Source organism: Haliaeetus leucocephalus, unplaced genomic scaffold (genome assembly GCF_000737465.1).
Source record: "Haliaeetus leucocephalus isolate CR32 unplaced genomic scaffold, Haliaeetus_leucocephalus-4.0 Scaffold830, whole genome shotgun sequence".
In the NCBI taxonomy this organism is placed as follows: domain Eukaryota; kingdom Metazoa; phylum Chordata; class Aves; order Accipitriformes; family Accipitridae; genus Haliaeetus; species Haliaeetus leucocephalus.
In genome coordinates, this window is record NW_010973266.1 from 3849835 (window position 1) to 3869746 (window position 19912).

The 19912-nt window shown below is 37.1% G+C and overlaps 1 protein-coding gene across 7 annotated transcripts in view; it reads right to left on the minus strand.

The window, feature by feature from the left end:
* EDRF1 (erythroid differentiation regulatory factor 1) overlaps positions 1-19912 on the minus strand; it is a 41685-nt gene that overhangs the window by 18188 nt on the left and 3585 nt on the right. For 4 of the 7 annotated variants that reach the window (XM_010581964.1, XM_010581963.1, XM_010581968.1 and 1 more), the window contains 21 exons: positions 19089-19214; positions 18434-18558; positions 17802-17961; positions 16425-16526; positions 16012-16133; positions 14925-15036; positions 14068-14215; positions 13885-13993; positions 13425-13536; positions 12070-12330; positions 10490-10561; positions 10227-10377; positions 7783-7971; positions 6526-6726; positions 5922-6140; positions 3882-4105; positions 3332-3490; positions 2895-3044; positions 2070-2223; positions 1680-1795; positions 742-905 (listed from right to left, as the gene is read on the minus strand). In XM_010581964.1, the coding sequence (XP_010580266.1) occupies positions 742-905; positions 1680-1795; positions 2070-2223; positions 2895-3044; positions 3332-3490; positions 3882-4105; positions 5922-6140; positions 6526-6726; positions 7783-7971; positions 10227-10377; positions 10490-10561; positions 12070-12330; positions 13425-13536; positions 13885-13993; positions 14068-14215; positions 14925-15036; positions 16012-16133; positions 16425-16526; positions 17802-17961; positions 18434-18558; positions 19089-19214 (3176 nt within the window). The remainder of the gene's footprint in view (positions 1-741; positions 906-1679; positions 1796-2069; positions 2224-2894; positions 3045-3331; positions 3491-3881; positions 4106-5921; positions 6141-6525; positions 6727-7782; positions 7972-10226; positions 10378-10489; positions 10562-12069; positions 12331-13424; positions 13537-13884; positions 13994-14067; positions 14216-14924; positions 15037-16011; positions 16134-16424; positions 16527-17801; positions 17962-18433; positions 18559-19088; positions 19215-19912) is intronic. The other 3 variants (XM_010581965.1, XM_010581966.1, XM_010581969.1) reach the window with 3 other exon arrangements.

Sequence of the window (19912 nt, forward strand, 5' to 3'; positions counted from 1 at the left end):
TTACTGATGTGCCTACATTTATTCTGAAGTATTTTGCTTGCTAAACTATGCTGTCACTGATATATTTTATCATCAAGATCTATCAAAAGATCAGCAGTACACAGTAGTTTCTCCCCCACTAACTTTGACGTGCTCTGTCACGGATGAAGACCAATGTCAATTAAGATAAAGGACACCATATACATGTACCTCATTCCCTGAACAAACATTTTGATTAAAAAAACAAACCAGTCAATGGGAAGTATGCCAGCAAAATTACGGCAGTACAAGTTAAACTGCTTTGTGTATGAATTTATACCTGTGAAGGACACAGGATTTATATCCTCTAAAGGGTAAGTTAGATATCACAGAGCATGATAAAGCATCAGTGATTCATAACTGTACCATGCATTTCAGACAACAACTACAAACTATTATTTTCCTATCTGAATACAGCCATTCAAGTCTGACTTCTTTGTCCTCGCTCAGTCCTGGACTCCCATCATGAAAGAGGAGAGAAAAAAGCTGTCTAGACACACTCAGTAAAGATGTTTCCTGGTCATTCCCTCGATTGCACACAAAAACATAGAAAACTTGCAAAATTTAGACAATCAAGGCGTATCTTGCCTCCTTCTCCACACAGAAGAGTCACCTCCATAAAAGAATAAGTATCACACTGTCTAGCATGCTTAAGTGTACATAGTTTGTATGGATTTATGGATGAGAATCACATCTACACACACATATCTAGGTTCAACTTACCCAATTTTTTTTTTGGTTGAAGTTAACAATTTAATGGATTGGAGGAGAAGGAATGACATTCTGGACTCAAAAATACTAAGTAGTTTCAATACTTCTTCTTTGTTAAGGCCAGTAGGGGAATCATTAGGTGACACATTCTCAGCACTACTTTTATCCTTGCTTTTCTACAAGAGGAAAACAGAAACCATTTCACTCAACCCCACCATTGAAATGCACTGCAGTTAAGTCATACAACCACACTTGCAGGTTAGCTTACTCTTCACAGGAGTGGTACCAACATCACAACTGCTATGACACCCTGTTTATGAGGCTTCATAAAGTAGTACAAGTAGTTAACAAGTAGCTAACAAGTAGTTAACTTGTGTACAGTGTGGATATGAGTTATGCCAACTGCCTGTGTTGTACTTGCATATTGGAGTATTTAGTTATAAAAATGTCAGGAAAATATGGACTTGACTACGACATCTGTTGCTCAAATTGTCAGCAAGGGATGAACACATGTCAGCATACATTGCAAGTAATATAGGCATCAAGAACCTATTAAAACTAGCTAGAGATAACCTTCTACACTTTAATATTTCAATATTAAATATACTATGTAGCGACAATCCCCATTTATATTGTACATACATTCTTAAGTTCTTTAGGAAGACTTTTCAGGGATAATACAGAGTTCCACAGAAACCCATTCACTCAGACAGTCACTCAGTATACATCCATACACAAACATGTTTTAATCCACCTCCAGATCATGTTCTAGAGTATTTTTTTTTATCCACTTCCACTTAAAGGCTAGAAGAGAACCCTGTCCACACTATTTAAGCAACTAGCTCTACTGAAAAGTAACCAAGCAATAACTTAATTGCCAGATGACCAGTTTTACATGAATGCAAGAGATACAAGGGAGCAGATAATCAGACCACTTGACTTTTTTTTACCTGCTCACTTTCTGCCACTAGCTCCTTTCTGATGAGCTGGAATGCACCCTTCGCTTTCACCATTATATCTAGGGCCCCAAACAAAGTCTTTAATTTCCCAGCACTGCTATTCTGACCTAAAAAAAGGTAAAAACAAAGGACACAAATGGCTTATGTTATGGAATGTACTTTTTCTTCCATCCAAAGATTTCAAGAGTTCTCATAAGAAAAGCACGTACTGTCCTAGTCAACTGACAACTGGTAAGATAAAAATGTCTCTTCTCTCTTGAAGAAAATTCTATTCTGAGAAGCAGATTACTTCTACTCTCATATACAAAGTTATCTAAAAACGAAATTAAATAGATAATGGTACTTTGGAAAACTGTTGTAGTAAGACAGAGCTAGACTTACTTGCCATCTGGAATTCTGCAAATGCCACTCTTTCCAGCTGCACACGAAGAAACTCACAGGGTGCATCCTTCAAGAGTTGGAAGAGTCGTACTGCCTTACTATAATGAAGATCAGCAAGTACTCGGTGTTGTTTCCTCAAATGTTCATCACCAACCTACACTCAAAGTAGGGTACATAGTAAATTCCAGAGAATTTGTATGTCCATGAGGTAACCATTAGAAAAAAAAACTGCATATGTTGGTACATGAGGTACGAACAATTGTTCCCCAGCTCATTTCAGAATGGTTCATCTAAAGGTCTGCACATTTCTAGAAGACATCATCAGCCTGCCATCTTTGAAGCTATTGTAATTTCATAGCTAATGCTAACAAATTCACACCAAGTTGAATTAAGTTGAATAGTAATTTGGAAAAAAAATTTTAAAAAAATCAGAAAGTGACATGCAAGTGTACACTAAGGTGTTAATAAATCATATGCTAATGTTCTAGCAGAGGGCTGTCTGCTTGTATGTCAGAAGAGTGGCTGGGATGCAAAACCAAACCAAAGAAAATATTTATCATCAATGCTTCTGTTATGAGAGAATAGAACTACTTAGAATATACAGACCCATAAAGCTCAATACACTCTATAAAAGACAGACTGCTCTTAAAAGTAACATTATATTTCACAATGATTTGCAAATAAACCACCTCATATTTCTTTGGTTAAATCCTTTAAACAAATATACCCCAACTACAGGTAGAAGGATAAATATCAATCTCCACACACATTGGACATGTTACGTGTGGAACCTATACAGAAAAACAAAACAGTTTGTACTAATACCTGGTTTCTCAGGCAACTGTGGTACATTGAAGCAAGCCTGTGGTGGATGGTTGCAGCCCTGTATTGGCAGAGAGGCTGTCGTGCAGACACTGTATCAACATCGCAGTATTTCAGGGACTTCTTCATGGCCTCACTAACTTCTTTCTCTATCTACAAAATAAAACAAAAAAGCGTAGTGTGATTACTTTGAAACTAGAACACCACTATGTGCAAGTGTAAGGGTTAAATCTCTATTTGCGGCATTATCTTTTCACTAAGCAAAACCTTGAAAATGCAAGCGACTAAACATTTTATAGTTTGCAAGAACTACTTCACAAAAGTTCTTCAATCTAATGAAGGTTTACAAGTTATTCCAATATCAATTTTGCTCACTGTTTAGTTTTTCAGGAAGACAATAGCGTATTTTACCAGATGTTGACACAATTGCTCTTCGTTACCTGTTCCTGAGCCTTTCGAGATAGTGGAGCATAATCCTGCTGTAGAGTTGCCATAGTGAAATATGTAGTAGACAGCTCCCAGTTCACAGAATCCCAAACGGCTGGATGCACATCTCTCTTACCCAGTGATCTTAATGCCTTCAGATAGTAGTCAACAGCCTACAGATTATAAAATAATATACACACATGGTTACCGCTTTACTCATTCTCAAGGAAGCATTCCAAAATAATCTGTCTGAGCCTTCTTCAGTATTTTCCTTACACCCATTTTGGTCATAACTTTAATCCTGACCATGCATTTCTGTCTGCCTTCTGTGTGGTATTGCAGTCTGTTAAACATCAGGATCCGAAAGTCACAGCGTTTCATATATCACAGCAATGGAAGCAAACCTCAGCAACAATACTGAAGCCTATACAGCAAGGATTAAGATAATATGAAAGCAGGAGAGGTATCCCAAGTTATTACATCAAGACTTACAGATATTTACAAATGTTCTATGGTAAAAGGCATATTAAGGTATGGGCCATTCTAAAAATAGTATCATGTTACCTTATTATAATAAAGCGCCTCTTCTGGGGAAAACTCTCTTTTGAAGTCACCTTCAGTTGCACAGTGCGCTTGAGCACAAATTCGCATCAGTCTTCCCGTGTTGCACAGCAGCAGAGCAGCATTGGTTGCATCATCAATTGACTCAAAATTCTGAATTCCTTCTTCAAAGCAAGAGAAGCTTTTCTTCCAGAGTTGCTGCTCTGTCGTCGATACATTTTTACTCACTAGGGTTAAGACACAAGGCTTACCACCTCATTCAAATTCTTCAAAGATACTGAACAAACATTTCCATTATGTTCTTTTTCTCGTTTTAGAGTATAAGGGTGGTAAATGATTCTGAAGACCCAATTCATGGAAAATACTCTTAAGAAAACCTCAAACATTAAAATCTTAATACCTAAAGTGCACTATTACACATACTATACTTTCAAAAGAATTGTGATAACACGACAGACAAAACCCAGGGTAAATTAACAGGATAAACATAGTTGTTGGGTTTTTTTTCTCCACAGTAATATCCCGGATACCAGTGACTTCTATAAACATACAGTATGAAACAAGTAAAAAGTGACTTTTACAGGCAAGTGACATTCAGTATTTGAGCTTTGACTTCAGCTAAATAGCAGTTCTGCAAAACCAGAGAGATTATGAAAAATTACAAAATTAAAAGTCCAACCCCAAATCCTTCAAATATTAATTGGACAAAGGTCACAGAAAAAAGCCAGTATTTGCGAGACTGGAGCTGTTTACAATGGACCACCGGCATCTAATTTGTACTAGCTCATGTAAAACTCTTACTTGTTGTCCTGGTCTCAGCTGGGATAGAGTTAGTTTTCTTTTTAGTAGCTGGTATAGTGTTATGTCTTGGATTCAGTATGAGAAGAATGCTGATAACACACTGATGTTTTCAGTTGCTGCTAAACAGTCAAGGATTTTTCAGCTTCTGATGTCCAGCCAGCAAGAAGGCTGGAGGGGCACAAGAAGCTGGGAGAGGACACAGCCAGGACAGCTGACCCCAGCTGGCCAAAGGGGTATGCCATACCATGTGATGTCATGCCCAGTATACAAACTGGGGGGAGTTGGTCTCGGGGACGGATCGCTGCTCAGGAACTAACTGGGCGTCAGTCAGCAGGTGGTGAGCAATTGCATTGTGCATCACTTGTTTTGTATATTCCAATTATTTCTTCCTTTCTGTTCCAGTAAACTGTTCTTATCTCAACCCGCAAGTTTTACTTCCCCCCCCCCCAATTCTGTCCCCCATCCCACTGGGTGCTGGGGGCTAAGTCAGTGAGCGGCTGCGTGGCGCTTAGCTGCTGGCTGGGGTTAAACCATGACACTTGTAGACATTATGGGTTTTGCTTTCAAAAAACAAAAACCCACCAAACACCTTACCCTACCAGGTTGCCCTTAGGCAACCTCCATTTCCTAAAAAAAAACCAAAAAAAAAAAAAACCACCAAACCAAACAAACAAACACACCACAAAAAAACAAACACAAAAAACCCCAAACAACAATACAAAACCCAAAGAAACAGAAAAAAAAAAACCCAAAAACAAAACCCAAGAAAACCCAAAAGCAAAGCCTCCAAGGATTTACTTACCAAAAAATGTATAGACTGACTTCAGTGAAACTATTCTTACGTTTAAATTAAGTTTACGCTTGTTCATGCTGGGCTAAACCGAACACATCAAGAATGCAACATGCCCTCCCCTTCTATAACTGAGTTGGTTTAAAGTTTCCATCATGTTTTTTGAGGGCATTCTACACACTTCAAAAGAATTTCTCCAAAGCTATAGATTCCATTATTCAGTTTAGGCTCAATTAAGTACAATGTACAAACCACAGTAAATCTACTGTAGACAAATATTTACAATGGACATTAAAGTTACATAACATCAATTACAGAAAAGTATTTACTACTAAGTTCTTTAAATGTCATCTTTGTAATCAGAAATATTCAAGATTTCTCGCACTATTAGTGAACATGATCATTATTGTAGCTCCGCGAAATAGTAAGAAGTGGAAAAAAAGAATACTTGCCCAGTCTCTCAGTCTGCACTGCAGCAGCCTGGTTCATGTAAAACACTCCAATCTCGTTCCTGATATTGCCCATCCTCTTTAGTACCTGTATATGCTGCTCTGGATTTTGGTTTTTTAGATTACTAAAAAGTAAAATTTCATAAGCTGCTTCATAACATTTACAGCTGACAGAAAGTTGGCATTCCAAGTCTGTAGACAAATCTGTAGCCCAGGCAAACACTAGAAAACAAAATGCAAAGCCTGCATGTCAAACAATATTTCCAAACAAACTTACATCTGCGATAGTCTAGAGGAAAATGCCAAAAAAGATGACCAAGTATAACAATCATGTCAGAACAATCCCACAATTTCTGCAGATACGTAAAATTTACCCATTACTTAAACAATGTCTCCCATTATTTTACAGCTTCAGGCATGTCATACAATACCTTGACAACCTCCTTACGTATGACAGGCACAATAAGCTTTCTCTGAAGAAAACAGAACTGAAGCTTAATAAACCCTTCTCCAGAAATGTTACTAGTGCATGGTTTTGAGGAAGCGCAATGAAATTATGTCTGTCACATAACTGCATTATGACAGTTATCTTGTATCAGTATCATACCTTGGCACCTGGATTCTCTATGAAGACTGTGTAATATTTCCTGATCTTCTTTTGTCTGGTAATTATACTCTTCAAGATATGCAGCTCTGTTGTTTGCATTCTGAGCAAGCATTAATTGGATATCTCCACAAAGGGTTAAACACTGACAAAGAAATACTAACACTTCAGGAAGCATGCTGGCGCAGAGACAACAGTAGGTATCTATTAGAAAAAAAATTCCATGGATGAGGGAGCAGGAAAGAAAAGCATTAAACATCAAAAGGTTTGACACAGACTGACAATATAATCGGGTTTTATGTAACCTGTCACACTTATTCTCTGTATGCAGACAACACATGTTCTTCTAAGAAGAACTAACCTATTTTAAAGTCATAGTTGCTCTGCTGACAGTTTGAAAAAGAGCAGCTATGGTGACCAAGATGAGCAGTGAATCTGGTAATTACAAATGCTAATCTTAGATTTGACTGAAGGAAAACCGACTTTCTACAGATTAACTCAAATGAGATATAGCATGAAAAATTAAATTCCACAAGGTACACTTTAAACTCAATTCTCAAGTCTTTAAAAGCCTGAAAGCTGAAGAATGCTTTGAGTTATTGATAAGCATATTGATGCTTTGTGTTAAGATCAAGCACTCTTGCTTTATAAGCCTCCTCCCGCCCCAAGCCCTACAAATACTGAAGCAAAATAGCAGCACTACAGTACTAAGCTAATAGCATTTTCTGATTAGTTATTCTCATTATGGTAGTAATATTCTGAACAGCCTGATTTTCCTTCCTTCATTTTCCTCAGTAATACTTGAACATGTATTTAATTTTAGAGGAGTATCTAATTCAGCTGATGAACAAGTTTGGTATTTCTGAGTCAGGAATATATTTAAATCAAATGGGAACCACCAGGCATTTCCAGGCAAAAAAACATCTGCTTGCAGCAATAGCACTTAGACCACAGAATACTGTCTTGGTCTTGGCACCAGGACTGACTCTCCCAGCTTCAAATGCTCTGAAGCTCCAAATCTGCACTCTAAGTTTCCCAATCTGTCAAAATGGGAGCACCTTTCTACCAGTGACAGGAGTTATTCTTACTACAGACTTCCCTGCTGAATAATAAGCTAGACGCTTAGTTTAACTAAACACACGGTTGTCAGACTTGTCACTGCACGCCACTAGGATAAATCATGCACAGGAGAAGTATTTGATATCATGAAAGGTTTATACAGGCAATGGTATAGATGACAAACACATTCTAGCAACTTACCATGGCACTGTAAAGCCAGCTTGATGTATCGTAATGCTCTCCCATATTTCTGTAGAATCATAGCAGCATCAGATAGGACATAATAAGCCCTTGATGACTTCAGAATGAGCTGGAGTTTCATTTTATATTGCCACGATCCAGGAATCATTCCTGACTGACTGCAATGCTTACCCTTCTGAAATGAGCCCACTGTAACATGGAACAGAACCTCATCAGTAAATCTCATCTCCATAACATATGCCAGAGGTTGGACACAACTTCATCAGCATACAGACAGAATGTAAACTGCCTTATTACAGCTCTGCACAAGTAGAGTTATGCCAACTTGTCTGCCACTACATTTTTCATCTGCAAAATGGACCCATTACTTGGAACTTTTCCACATACTCCACCTGATAGTGGGATGCTTGAACACAGTAAGCACAGTGACAATGCAGCTAACCTCTCACACTTTAAACAGCCACTGCACCTGTGTCTCAAAAACTAAGACTATTCCGTTAGGTAGCAGTAGAAAAGAACAGGAAAGCCACAGGCATAGTTTGCCATGTTCTCCACCAAATCCTTAGGATATATGCTCTGCTTCTTTATGAACAGTCTCAAAGTGAGAAAGACTCCATTTGTGGGTTTAGCCTCCAGCACAGGAGGAACTGGATAACCCGGTCCTTCCCACAAGAAAAAACAATGTCTGTCTCACACTCATTTCAAGACATTCTCAGCATGAGATTATGAAGGTTCCCTCTTCAATGCTGCAGCAGTTATGGAACCAGAAAGAACAGGCAACTGAGTTTAAGTGTACCAATGGACAGAATTTTGTCCTGACAATATTTGCACACAGAAATGAATCTCTTGTTTACAGGTGGCCCTACAAGGCCTGACTTGCAAGCCCGCTATCTTTAGTAAGCTATAGAAGAACTACATGTTTACATTAGGACAAAGGCAAATCTAATACAGTAACACCTCATGCAGTTGAAGACACAGAATGCACATATACTGTATCTATATACTAACCAGAAGTAGTTTTCTTCGAGAATTAAGAGCACTTATCCTTTCTGTATCTATGTAAACATACACATGTAGCAGAAAAACTACATAATTTGCATGGCAGGCAATAAACCAACCCACACAGTGGAGAAGCAAAAGTTTCTCCCTTCTGTTTGAACTATTTTTCTCTAGGCTGAATTCAATCCTTATGACCTAAGCAAGTAGCACCATTGCTACTTCAGGGAAGAACTCCAGCACAGCTCCAGAAATCAACCGAAGTATTTTTTTCTGATCTGTGCTATATTTATCTCCTACAACCCCCAGGAAACACTTGTTTCTAAACAGAAAAGGTTATCGTGTGGACATTCTCCTTGCCAGCTGTCAAGCAGCCGCAATGTGTCATCAGTTCCAAATTCTTCTGAAGGCAGAAGACAAGAGCCTGGCTGCAGGAGAGCTGAAATAAGCACACTGTTCTTGCTGAGCTGACCTAGGTAAAATTTCTCAGTAGGTCTCAGTAAAAATTAGTCTCACAGTCCATATTAACAGTACCGTGCAGAATTTATGTAAGCTCAATATAATAGAACTTTCCGATGGAGGTGTTAAATTCTGTGGTCACATATCTGATAAAAACTAAGAAAGTATGCATACATCTCCAGGTCATTGACATTCAAGAGACAATCACAAAATTGGAAGTGAAACATGAGAACACTTAAATGAATAACTCGGAACTGAACTTGCTTACTATTTAGAGATTTTCAAAGGGGGAAGGGAGGAAAAAAGAAAGAATAAAGAATTGTAAAAATATTGAAGACTTAAATTTCTTCCTGAGTTACGCTTGAGAGAACTGCAGAGAACTCTACTACCTTCAGAAGAGTCTATGGCACTCCAGAGAAAAATAAAGTACAGACTATAGTCTGAAACTTCTGGAGTTTGAGTATTTAAGCAAACAAAACATCTTTTATTTTCTGCTTCCTTCCACAATTGTAGAGGTACAAGAAAGAAAACAAAATCCTAGTTAGCATTTTATATGCAGTTCAGAAGCAAGCATAATGTAGCAGAAAAAACTGCCAGAAGTAAGAAGTTCTTCCACAAAACTTCCAAGTCACAAAAAAAGAATGAAGCCTGTTTTTAAAACAACTCACACAACTGACGGGGCTCCACATACCAAACTCCAAAATACTAAGCCCTCATGGAAGTCATCTGCAAGCCATATCTAAATAGGGTCCAGTAAAATTATGTGTTTACTAATAAAGGATGCTTTGATATGCAAAAATATCCCAAATGAGCTATTCTTTTCATACTTAAAAAGGAACAGACTGTTCTCCAATTCTCAGTATACTGCTTTTGCTTATGCAATCGTGTAATTAGTGACTTCTAAGTACACTGTTTTGACAATCAAAATAAAGTAGCAGCAGTGTGTGTTGGCACTGGAAATGTCTTATTTGCACAACAATACAACTTACTTTTGTCTAAAAATAATGCCATCTGTTTTTCCAGACACTCGGGACCACCACTGGTGGATTCATCTTCATATTTCAATGGGATTGGTGTGCTGGGGTCAGCTGCAGGAAGGTCACCCTCTTTTTTAACACTGCTGTCAACAGACTTCAAGCCCTGCAAGAAGAAATCCTTTAATTCACCTTGAAGGCAATATCTAGCAAATACAGAATACATCAAGAGTTGGGTACTAGGTGAAACATCATTAGAAAGTTGATGGTAAATTTACCTCCAGGACATAGCTGAGCACTAGCCTGCAGCGCTCCTCGGTGCCATGGCAGACAGGAAATGCACAGCTAGGCTTCATTGAGGGGGCAGCAGGGAAGGAATAAGAAGAAAATTAGTGTTCAACACGTGAAACATCAAAATTACTGGCTAGAAGATACAAATGAGAGACAGCATTAAGAAAACCTGTTAAGGGAACTGAACTCTACACTATGAAGTGTCACAGTATTTCTTTCTTTTATCTCAGTGAGCAATTCATATAGCTGGTCATCTACACTTGGTCTCTCCTGGTAATCCCAAAGACAATGCAAAGAAGAGAAGAGATGAGATGATACTATTCCATAACAGTAATTACAAAAGTATCCACAGATGGTCTGCGATGCAGACCCAGGAAGACAAGCAGATTCAATACTATACAGAAACCACTTCCTCAGCCTATACATCCAAGTTGCACTTTCATCACCTTTGAGCAACTCAGTGCCTTGGGTTTGGGGTTTTTGGGGGCAGGGGGAAGGGTGGGGGTGGTGTATTTTCATTTTCTTCTGGGATAGAGTAGAAGGGGGAGAAGGAAGGGGAAATTGAGTGCTTCTGCACCTGTACAAGTTGTTGTATTTTCAGCTGATGGACCTTGAAGTGTTAGAAATTAAGATAGCAACAAGAGTTACAATTTTTTTTATTTTTTTTTTTAATTTTTTTTAGGAAATCTTGTTCTTTGCACAGACATTAGAAAAAAGGCTTAGCTTTTCACCAATGAGAGTCATTTCATAATCATATCCCTATATAGGTAAGACAAGCAAAACACCAGAACAAAAGTAAAATTCTATGAACAGTTTCTTCACTGATCTTCCCAGTTTCTCATATTCTTCTATTTTGTTTCAATAATAATGCACAGAAAGTGCAATGAAGGTAGCAGTATTACACTTCTGCTGATTCGCTTATGAAGCACATGTATGTCAATGAAGTTTCAGATATACTTACGGTTATGCACCCAGCTGTCCCCTTAGACACAATATACACACATGTGCAGAGTAAAGCTCCATCTCTCTTTTAAAATTAACTATAACCAGAACTTCAAGGAGTCAAATTGCTGTATTCTGACCAGTTACCGTGGAAAGACAAATCAAAGAAGGAAATCAAAGACTAACTCTGTGGACATGAAGTAGCTGATGCTCCCAGAAAAAAAACCCCAAACGTTAATATTGCTCCAGGAAAAATAATACTAAAATAACCTAGGTATCCACACAAACTTGTGGTCATCTACAGCTCGTACACATGGCCACAGTTGGCAATATTTTCTCTGCTAGAGTGACAGGAATAGTTTTTGTGTAGCCAGCTACGCAGAATCGTGTTGCAACAGACACGTGCAAGGTGGCAGAGAAAAATCTACATTAAACCTGCTACACTGTAAAATTCAAAGACCTCAAATTTTATGAGCAGCTCACAAAGTGTTTCTTTCCCAACTGCCTCATGCTTCAGTTCACCTGAAGACAAAACTAGCAGGTAACTGAATTTCAATAACAAACCTTGCTACATGAACTGAATCTTTCAAGAAACCCTTAAAAAAAAATCCATGACTTCACTTACACGTATTCGATGAACAGACTTGTATTTTTCTGGTACTGATAACTCTCCAACAGATTTGATTATAGCCACTGCTTTATTGTCATCTGGTGGATCAGAACTGTTACTGTAAGAACCATTTTCATCACTGTCTGGCATTTCTTCCTCTTCCTCGCTATAACTTTCATCAGAATTTCCATTTATAGGGAAGTCTGTACTGTCTTCTTTTTTAGGTTCATCCAACTGAAAAAGCTCTGATAACATGTAGTTTGCTGAAGCAATAATCTTTTCAAATAAGAGAAAAAAAGTAGTTTTTTATTTTCAAGTTAATTTTTTCTTTTGAGAGGCAGCAGCATGTAATTTGTCTTAGAATAAGGAGTAAACAGTACATGCAAGTAGATATTTGATAGGCTGTAAATACAGCCTGTACGCGCACATGCACACACACACTGTATGACTGTTTGTTTTAGCATTGAATTTTTAACAATATTTAAGAAACAAATCACTGCAGACAGTATGTTGTCAACTATCTGTATACGTGCGTGGAGCCCCCACAACCAAGCTTGCCCACGCTTGGTTTCAGCCCCCACCTTACAAGGTCTTCATCTCCTGTTTTGCAAGTGAGGGCATAAAGGTAAAATTGGGAATACAGACACCTTCGCCCAAGACAGCTTTGGTTTTTCCCTTTAAAAGAAAAATAAATAAATAGGGGCAGCTCTTGATCACATTCCTTTCTTCTGCTTCCCAACATCCTCTCTACTTCTGACTGTTCAAAAAAGACATTAAATTTAATGCCACTGAAGCCCTCTATTTGAGGTTCTTTTTCTGAATCTCCCACCCAACACAGAATAGCTGAGGTTGGAAGGAACCCCTGGAGATTGTCTAGCCCAACCCCCTTGCTCTAAGCAGATTGCTCAGGACCACATCCAGTCGGGCTTTGAGTATCTCAAAGGATGGAGACTCTATAAACTCTCTGGTTGACCTGTCCAACATTCAGCCACCTTCAGAGTAAAAATGTTCCTACATTCACGTTTTACAATGTCTAGCTAAGATCTGCTTCAGTGTCTGTACAGCTTCCAAACACAAAAGTGGTCTTTAAGAACAAGGGCAAAAGAGCAAATGTAATGACAAGTTCCTTTTTAGAGCAGGACAGAAGACTCATGCAGCAATGACGGTCAGTGAAGGCTACTTACTGAAAAAAAAAAAAAAAAAAGTCTGGGGCTTCTTTAAACATAAGGCAATTTCTAAGTTTATAAATAAATTTAAATTCTCTCCCTTGCAAAGGGAGGAGGAACCACACAAAATATTACCAGGTGTATTACAATGACGGCATTTCTACTATATTTACACAAAGCTACAAGAAAACACGTAATTCTTACTTGAGGATGTCTGCCATTGTCCAATAACTTAAGACAATTAAGGAGCAATGTTCTGATAGTGCCATAGTGTTTCTTGTTCTGGTTTTTCTTCAGCATCATATTGCAAGCAACTCTAAAAGAAAGTTGAACAAAATAGTAAATCCCTGGATAAATTATTTGTGCTCGAAGAAAAAAAAAAAAAAAAAAGAAAAAAAATCTTTAAACAATACTACTGCAAATGTAGAATTCCCAAACTTCAGGATGGGTCTACAAAACTTACTCAGCAAGAGTGTAATTTACATGGAGAAATGGTGAAAACGACAAAGTCTGTTTTCATTTGGTGAGACTGAGGCTTACCAAGCTTATGTGTAAAAGAAGATTTTAACTTGATGCATTTTCATTTCGTCATAATTTTTGGTCTGTATTCTTAATACAACTGCACCAAGAACTAAGTATTACAGCAAAAATTATAAAAACTCACTTGTATAGAAGAATTGCCACCGGCATTGTAAAAGGGTTTTGGTATTTGTCTTCTGTCTCTTCACAAAGTGTGGTTAGGTCATAGAGCTTTACTATATCACTCCCACTTGCTGGAAGGTAAGACCTTTCATTAATCAACGTGACATTAACACAAATCTTTTCAAATTGATCTAAACCTACTTGCCTTTAAATAACCAGTAAGTATGTCCTTCTTTGGTGCAATTTGATTTCAGAAAAGATAAGATATTTTGAGCAATATCTTTTATCACTTTGGTAGAAAAATTAGAGTTTTCCAAATTGGGAATATCTTCAGTCTTTATCATTTCATATTTCTGCAAGAAATATATGTTAAAGCTCAAGATTAGGAGGGTTTTCTGCCACCTACCCTCCCAAAATCTACAGATCAGTGTCAATGGGTAAAAGAAACAAAGCCTACTATTATGATAGTGTCATGATAAACTGAGTTAATTTCTACGATTTACTTTAAAAGCAAGCACATCTTGATTATACTACTCAATAAAAGCTTTAAAGAGGATTCACTTCTGTGACAAACATGGTAAATGGAGAACAAAAGGTGAAAAAAAAAAGTGGTGAAGGTGCAACATCTAACTCTTACTTCAATGAAACCTAGTCAGCCTAGTAAGCAACTATATGCTACTAGGTACAACGGAAAGCTGGTATGTGTGGTCTACTGTAAAATAGTAAAAACAAACATGCATCTGTCTTGGCAAGTTAACATTATGGATTTTAAGATGCAAGAAACTGATGTATTTCTGCTGCTACATTTTTTATTTTTGCCTTCACTCATACATCAGGTGAAGAAGGAATCTTGCATGCATGGAAAGGAAAAAAATAAAAAAAACACCACAATATTTTTGGATGACTGTTGCAAGCTGCATAGATGCTTCTCACTCTGCAATAAAGGATTTCTGTAATCTTGTTGTGAAAGCCGTAAGATTAGAAAGAGATCTGTTACAACTGGAGCAATTTCAGAAACTGAAGAATGGCTTAACTAGGCATAATGCAAAGAGCCAGACTTACCTGAACAATTCCATTAACATGAAAGCACATCACAAGCTCTGGTACATTACATATTAAGTTGTCCAACCAATAGTCAATTCCTGTTAGCACATTTATTGGCTTGTTGTTATCCCTAAAAACAAGTATTTCTAGTGTTATTTAAGTCTTTACTTACTCTTCAGAAAAAATAAGGGATGTTTACTAACAGAATTAAGATTTAAGTCACCCGAGAGTGGATGGAAACTAAAACAATTATTTGTGAATTGTTATAAAGAGGCAAACAATGAGTCATATCAAACAAAACAGATGTACTGATCTCTCCAATAGAATACACTCACATTCCCTCAGCAGTTTTGAATTTTTGCCCACGCTTACACTGAAACTTTAAAAAGCTTCAGATGTCACATTATTACCAAGATAATAAGTACGTGAGAAGTTCTAAAGGAATATCAGTATTAGCTGCAACTAATTATAGCACAAGCCTTCTCCCAGACCTTCCAAAATTGTTGTAAAGCAAGGTACTGTTAATTCCTAGATACATCTCGAAAAGATGACAATTACACCAAACAAGTTTCAAGTTTTTGCTCATTCTTACCAGAAAGACTGGTAATCAAGTGATCAACATAAAGCAAACAGTAAGACAAGTCAGAACTTAGAACTACAGTCACAAGTTTTAAGTACTTACGCCCTACTAGCAGTTATTGAAACTCAGAATCCCAGTAGGAGAAATATTACTGCCCTCTTATAAAAATAGCAATAGAATGAAATTAAAGACTAGATGTACAGAAGCGTTTTAACACTTAAGAGTCACACTGAAGTCAGGAAAGGTTGCAAACAGCCAGTACTTTCAAATACAGATTTATTTAGAGAGCCAGAAAAAGCAGCAGAGCATCTCAAGTCCCAGTGCAGTGGCATGGCTTTGGGACTGCTTCTGTTTTTCCTGCACTTTACAATGCCATCACCACTTAAGTCTAAAGCATGAATTTTATTCCTTAAATTGCACATAAAAATTAAGAGTCAACCAAACAAAATGCAGATAGCTAAACAGGAAGCAAAGCAACAAGTCAGTCAAGGCTGGCATGTATATCTCATTAACTTCAAAACTCACCTGAGACGCAAGCTCACAGCAGGGTATCTCCCACCTCCAAATATAGGCATATTTGATCCTACTAACATGTGGATATCTTCAAAGGTCCACAAGATATTACGAACAAAGTCATTTTTAAGTCCCTTCGTTAAGAGAAAAAAATTGGTCTATAAATCACTAGTATAAAACTTGTTCTCTATAACATTCTGTGGAATTATGAGAAAGCCAGAAGCAAAAGCAGCAAATAAAAGACAACACATAATGAACTATGCTACGCATTCACATTAACTTAAAAGACTGAGATCACAGATGCCACAAAAGCTACTTCTACAGGGGACTTAGTTTTTTTCTTGGTTCCAATTTAGACCAAATTTTAAAATGTTTGATTAAATTGGGTGTTCAGTGTTTGAGCTCAAATTTCACATATAGCATACCTGACTGTTTTCCCCGTCATTGAACAAAGTAGTCAGGTTTTGTTCTTTGGGGGCTGAGGCCACATGCCCCACTATATATGAGGGTTCAAGAGGCACACTTCCCTGTGAAAAGCACAAGGATAAGGAGTGATTCTGCTGCTGAGGTTAAGTTAGGCCATTAAAAAAAATCTGAACAAAAGCATATGAGGAAAAAATCTTTACCTCTAACATCTTTAAATAAATATGTATTGAACTACAAAAAGCTTCTAGTCAGTGACTAGAATGCTTCTTTTCTACAGCTAGTACCAAAAATTTGCACTTTATATTCTCAAAGGCTTTGGAAATAAATCAGAAAGTTTTTATAGAAACTCTTTATTATCCCAGGGTCAGCACCAGATTATCAGTCTCCAGAAGTAAAACCTCTATCCTGATATCTTATTTATAAATTAAAGGACACTGTAAAAACGCACAACAGCTCCTTTATGATAAACAGTCTGCTGTATTAGGCAACAGCTCCTCAAGAAGGTGGAAGAGAGAAGTAGTCCTTTTTCAAAAAGCTTTCAAGTACTGAACTATTTCTCCACTTTAGCATATTACCACACTGCAACATACACATTTACAATTTTATGGATAATGTAGGTTAGACCCTTCATAAGTGAGCTGACCAAGTAATTATTTGGCATACCAGTTCATAATACTGTCTACACATAACTATAGCATCATTATTACATTAATGTAGACTAAATACAACAGATCTTTCAACTTCTCAGAATTTTAATCAATACCTGTATTATATTACTCAAAACCCACAGGAATTAACAGTTTTCATAAATAAGCTTAGCCACAGATTGAAACCTTGGATTACAGCCTAATACTAATCATAGTTTGTTGCATAATTACTATCAACACCTTCATCCTCCACTTGTGTAATCTCATAGCAAGTAGTTGTAAATGTTGCTTAATTGTTTTGCAAACATTTTCACAGATCTTCATTTTCCTCTTCACCTCATAAATTCAGGGCCACAACAGATTCATTTTAATGGCGGATTTAAGAAGAAAGGCCAAAACCTTAGGCTTCCATACGCACCTTCTTAATATCAGATTTTCCTACTTTTAGGTAAAGTCATTGATGACTACTCCTAGCCTAACATTTTGTTTCCCAAAAATGCACAGATAAATATGTAGTTAGCACTACAGTGACAGAAAAAAAAAAAAAAAATCTGAAATTTGGAGCTCTGAAACACTGGCATAAGCTAAACCGCACGTACTGCCAAGTCCTTCTAATGACTTAGTTAATTTCTTTCAGCAAAAAATACTGCAGCAGCACCTTTAAAAACCTTTCAATATATATGTCTCTACGAAAACTAAGGTGCCATTTAAAACATTACAAACACTAACCTGGTTAGAGGCACCTGGATCTTCAGATAATGAAGAAGGCATTTCAAAAGGAGCTGGCCAGGAGGACCTTCCTGCTTCATCACTCTCACCTGAAACAGGACCCTCCTGATGCTGTTTTGAAGTGGAAGGAACAGGCTGAGCAGCTCCATCACCATTAATACTGACAAAGCAACATTAAAAAGTTCAGTCGACAATATGCAAACAGATCCTTTCTAGAATTGTTATATTCGATGCCCTGTTCTCAAAGAATGACTTTGCTAATATGGTAAAAGATTGGTATATCAACAAGTTGTTCGTTGCTCAAATTTGTACAAAGTTACAGCAGGTGTCACAGTCTACCTTGCATATTTTAACTTGTTCTTCCCTCAAACCCATAAATATTGAGATATGCAGTTAATTAAGTCATGCTGTTTATTTTATTCTTTAATACTTCAGTTTTACTTTAAAATACTTCAAATTCTGTTAAAACATTTACATGTCATTTCCTGATGTCATCCCTCAATTTCCCCTGTATAAGGATAAATCAGTAAATAAGATAGACCATAACGGAATTTTAGCATTTACTTCAAGACAAGAAACTAGGCAAAAGCAAGTGATGCAGAGTTCCAAGATTCATGCAGACATAAGGTTACCTGTAATACAAAAATTTAGAGAGTATAGCCTTCTGGTACCAGTGTTCTTTACTCTTCTTTTTTCGTTGCCACTTCTGATCAATCAGCCTTTGATAAAACTCTTTCAGCCATGTCCAGTCCCCTGTCTAGGCAATATCATAAATACAAAATTAATATCAAGAAGCATCTGGAAAGTAAACCAAGTGCCTCACTAACTTATGAATACTCATCCACAACAACAACAAAAAAAACCCAGAAAATAACTTCACAGCTAAAGTCTTGAATTGGTCATTTACTGAAAATGTTTCTTCTAGGAAAGTTACGTTCTTACTGAAAAGTTGACTTAATTAGAAAGTCAGATACATGGTAAGAGGTTACACAGGTAACAAATACTAATTAATAGTAAAACTAATAAAATAGTATAGCAATACTAAAGTAATTACAGGAAAGTGGGGCATGGAATTTTAATCTTACAATACCATAAATATAGGACATCAGATGCAGTTCGTGGGTAAACCAACTGCTGCAGAGTAGAGCACCTTTTCTACTCGCATATGATTCTCAGGCATTTTGATACATACATGCTTTCTTGCTGGCTATAGTATTCTTGAAATAATGCATTTTGACCATACGACATACTTAACAAAAAAAAAAAAATTAAAAAAAAATGGTTAACCTGAGATGATCTCATGAAGAGTTCTTGAATATCTAGCTCATCCAACAAAAGTGTCCGCCCAATGCGATGTACTGCCATGCTCACATGTGACTTGCTATAAGGTATCTTCAGAAGTTTTTTAATATTCTTGCAGGAGAAAAGAGAACAGAAATAATACTCAATACAATTATACTGCATTGTAAGACAATTCTCAGGAAACTGTAAGCAAAGAATACACTACTAAAATTGGAGAGGCACAAGCACGCAAACAAAACCTTGTAGTGCCAGTGATTTTAAGAAGGCCATTCTACAAGAAGTTGCATTTGTTGAGGTCAGAGAACATGAATGACCATGATAAAGAGACAAAGTAGTCGGTATAAACCACATACATGGTTTAAACATGGTCTCTCTTTGGATCATCACAACCAGGCAACATCAAAAGTGACAAAAAATACAAGTGGATGGTTTGGATTTTAAAAGCTTTATCTTCACCACAGGAATACCAACACTTTGTCAGATACCCAGAGGAAACTGCACAGAGATCTAAGTCTGAATAAAAATCTGCCAAACATCAACACTGAGACAGTAAATGAGTATGTATGTTTCCTTTTCTGAAGGGCCTCATCTGAATTCTACAAGTATCACCAGCACCAAAAAAGCTGACAAAAATCAGAGGAAAGAAGGTGGCTGAAGGGGATCTATTTCTTCTAGAAAAGAATAGAAAAAAAAAATCATCTTGAAAGTAATAAGTCACATTAAAATAACCGATTTCAAACACACAAGACAACTACACTGCAAGACTGATGTGCTGCATTCACTAAACCGCATACTTTAGCTGAAGATTA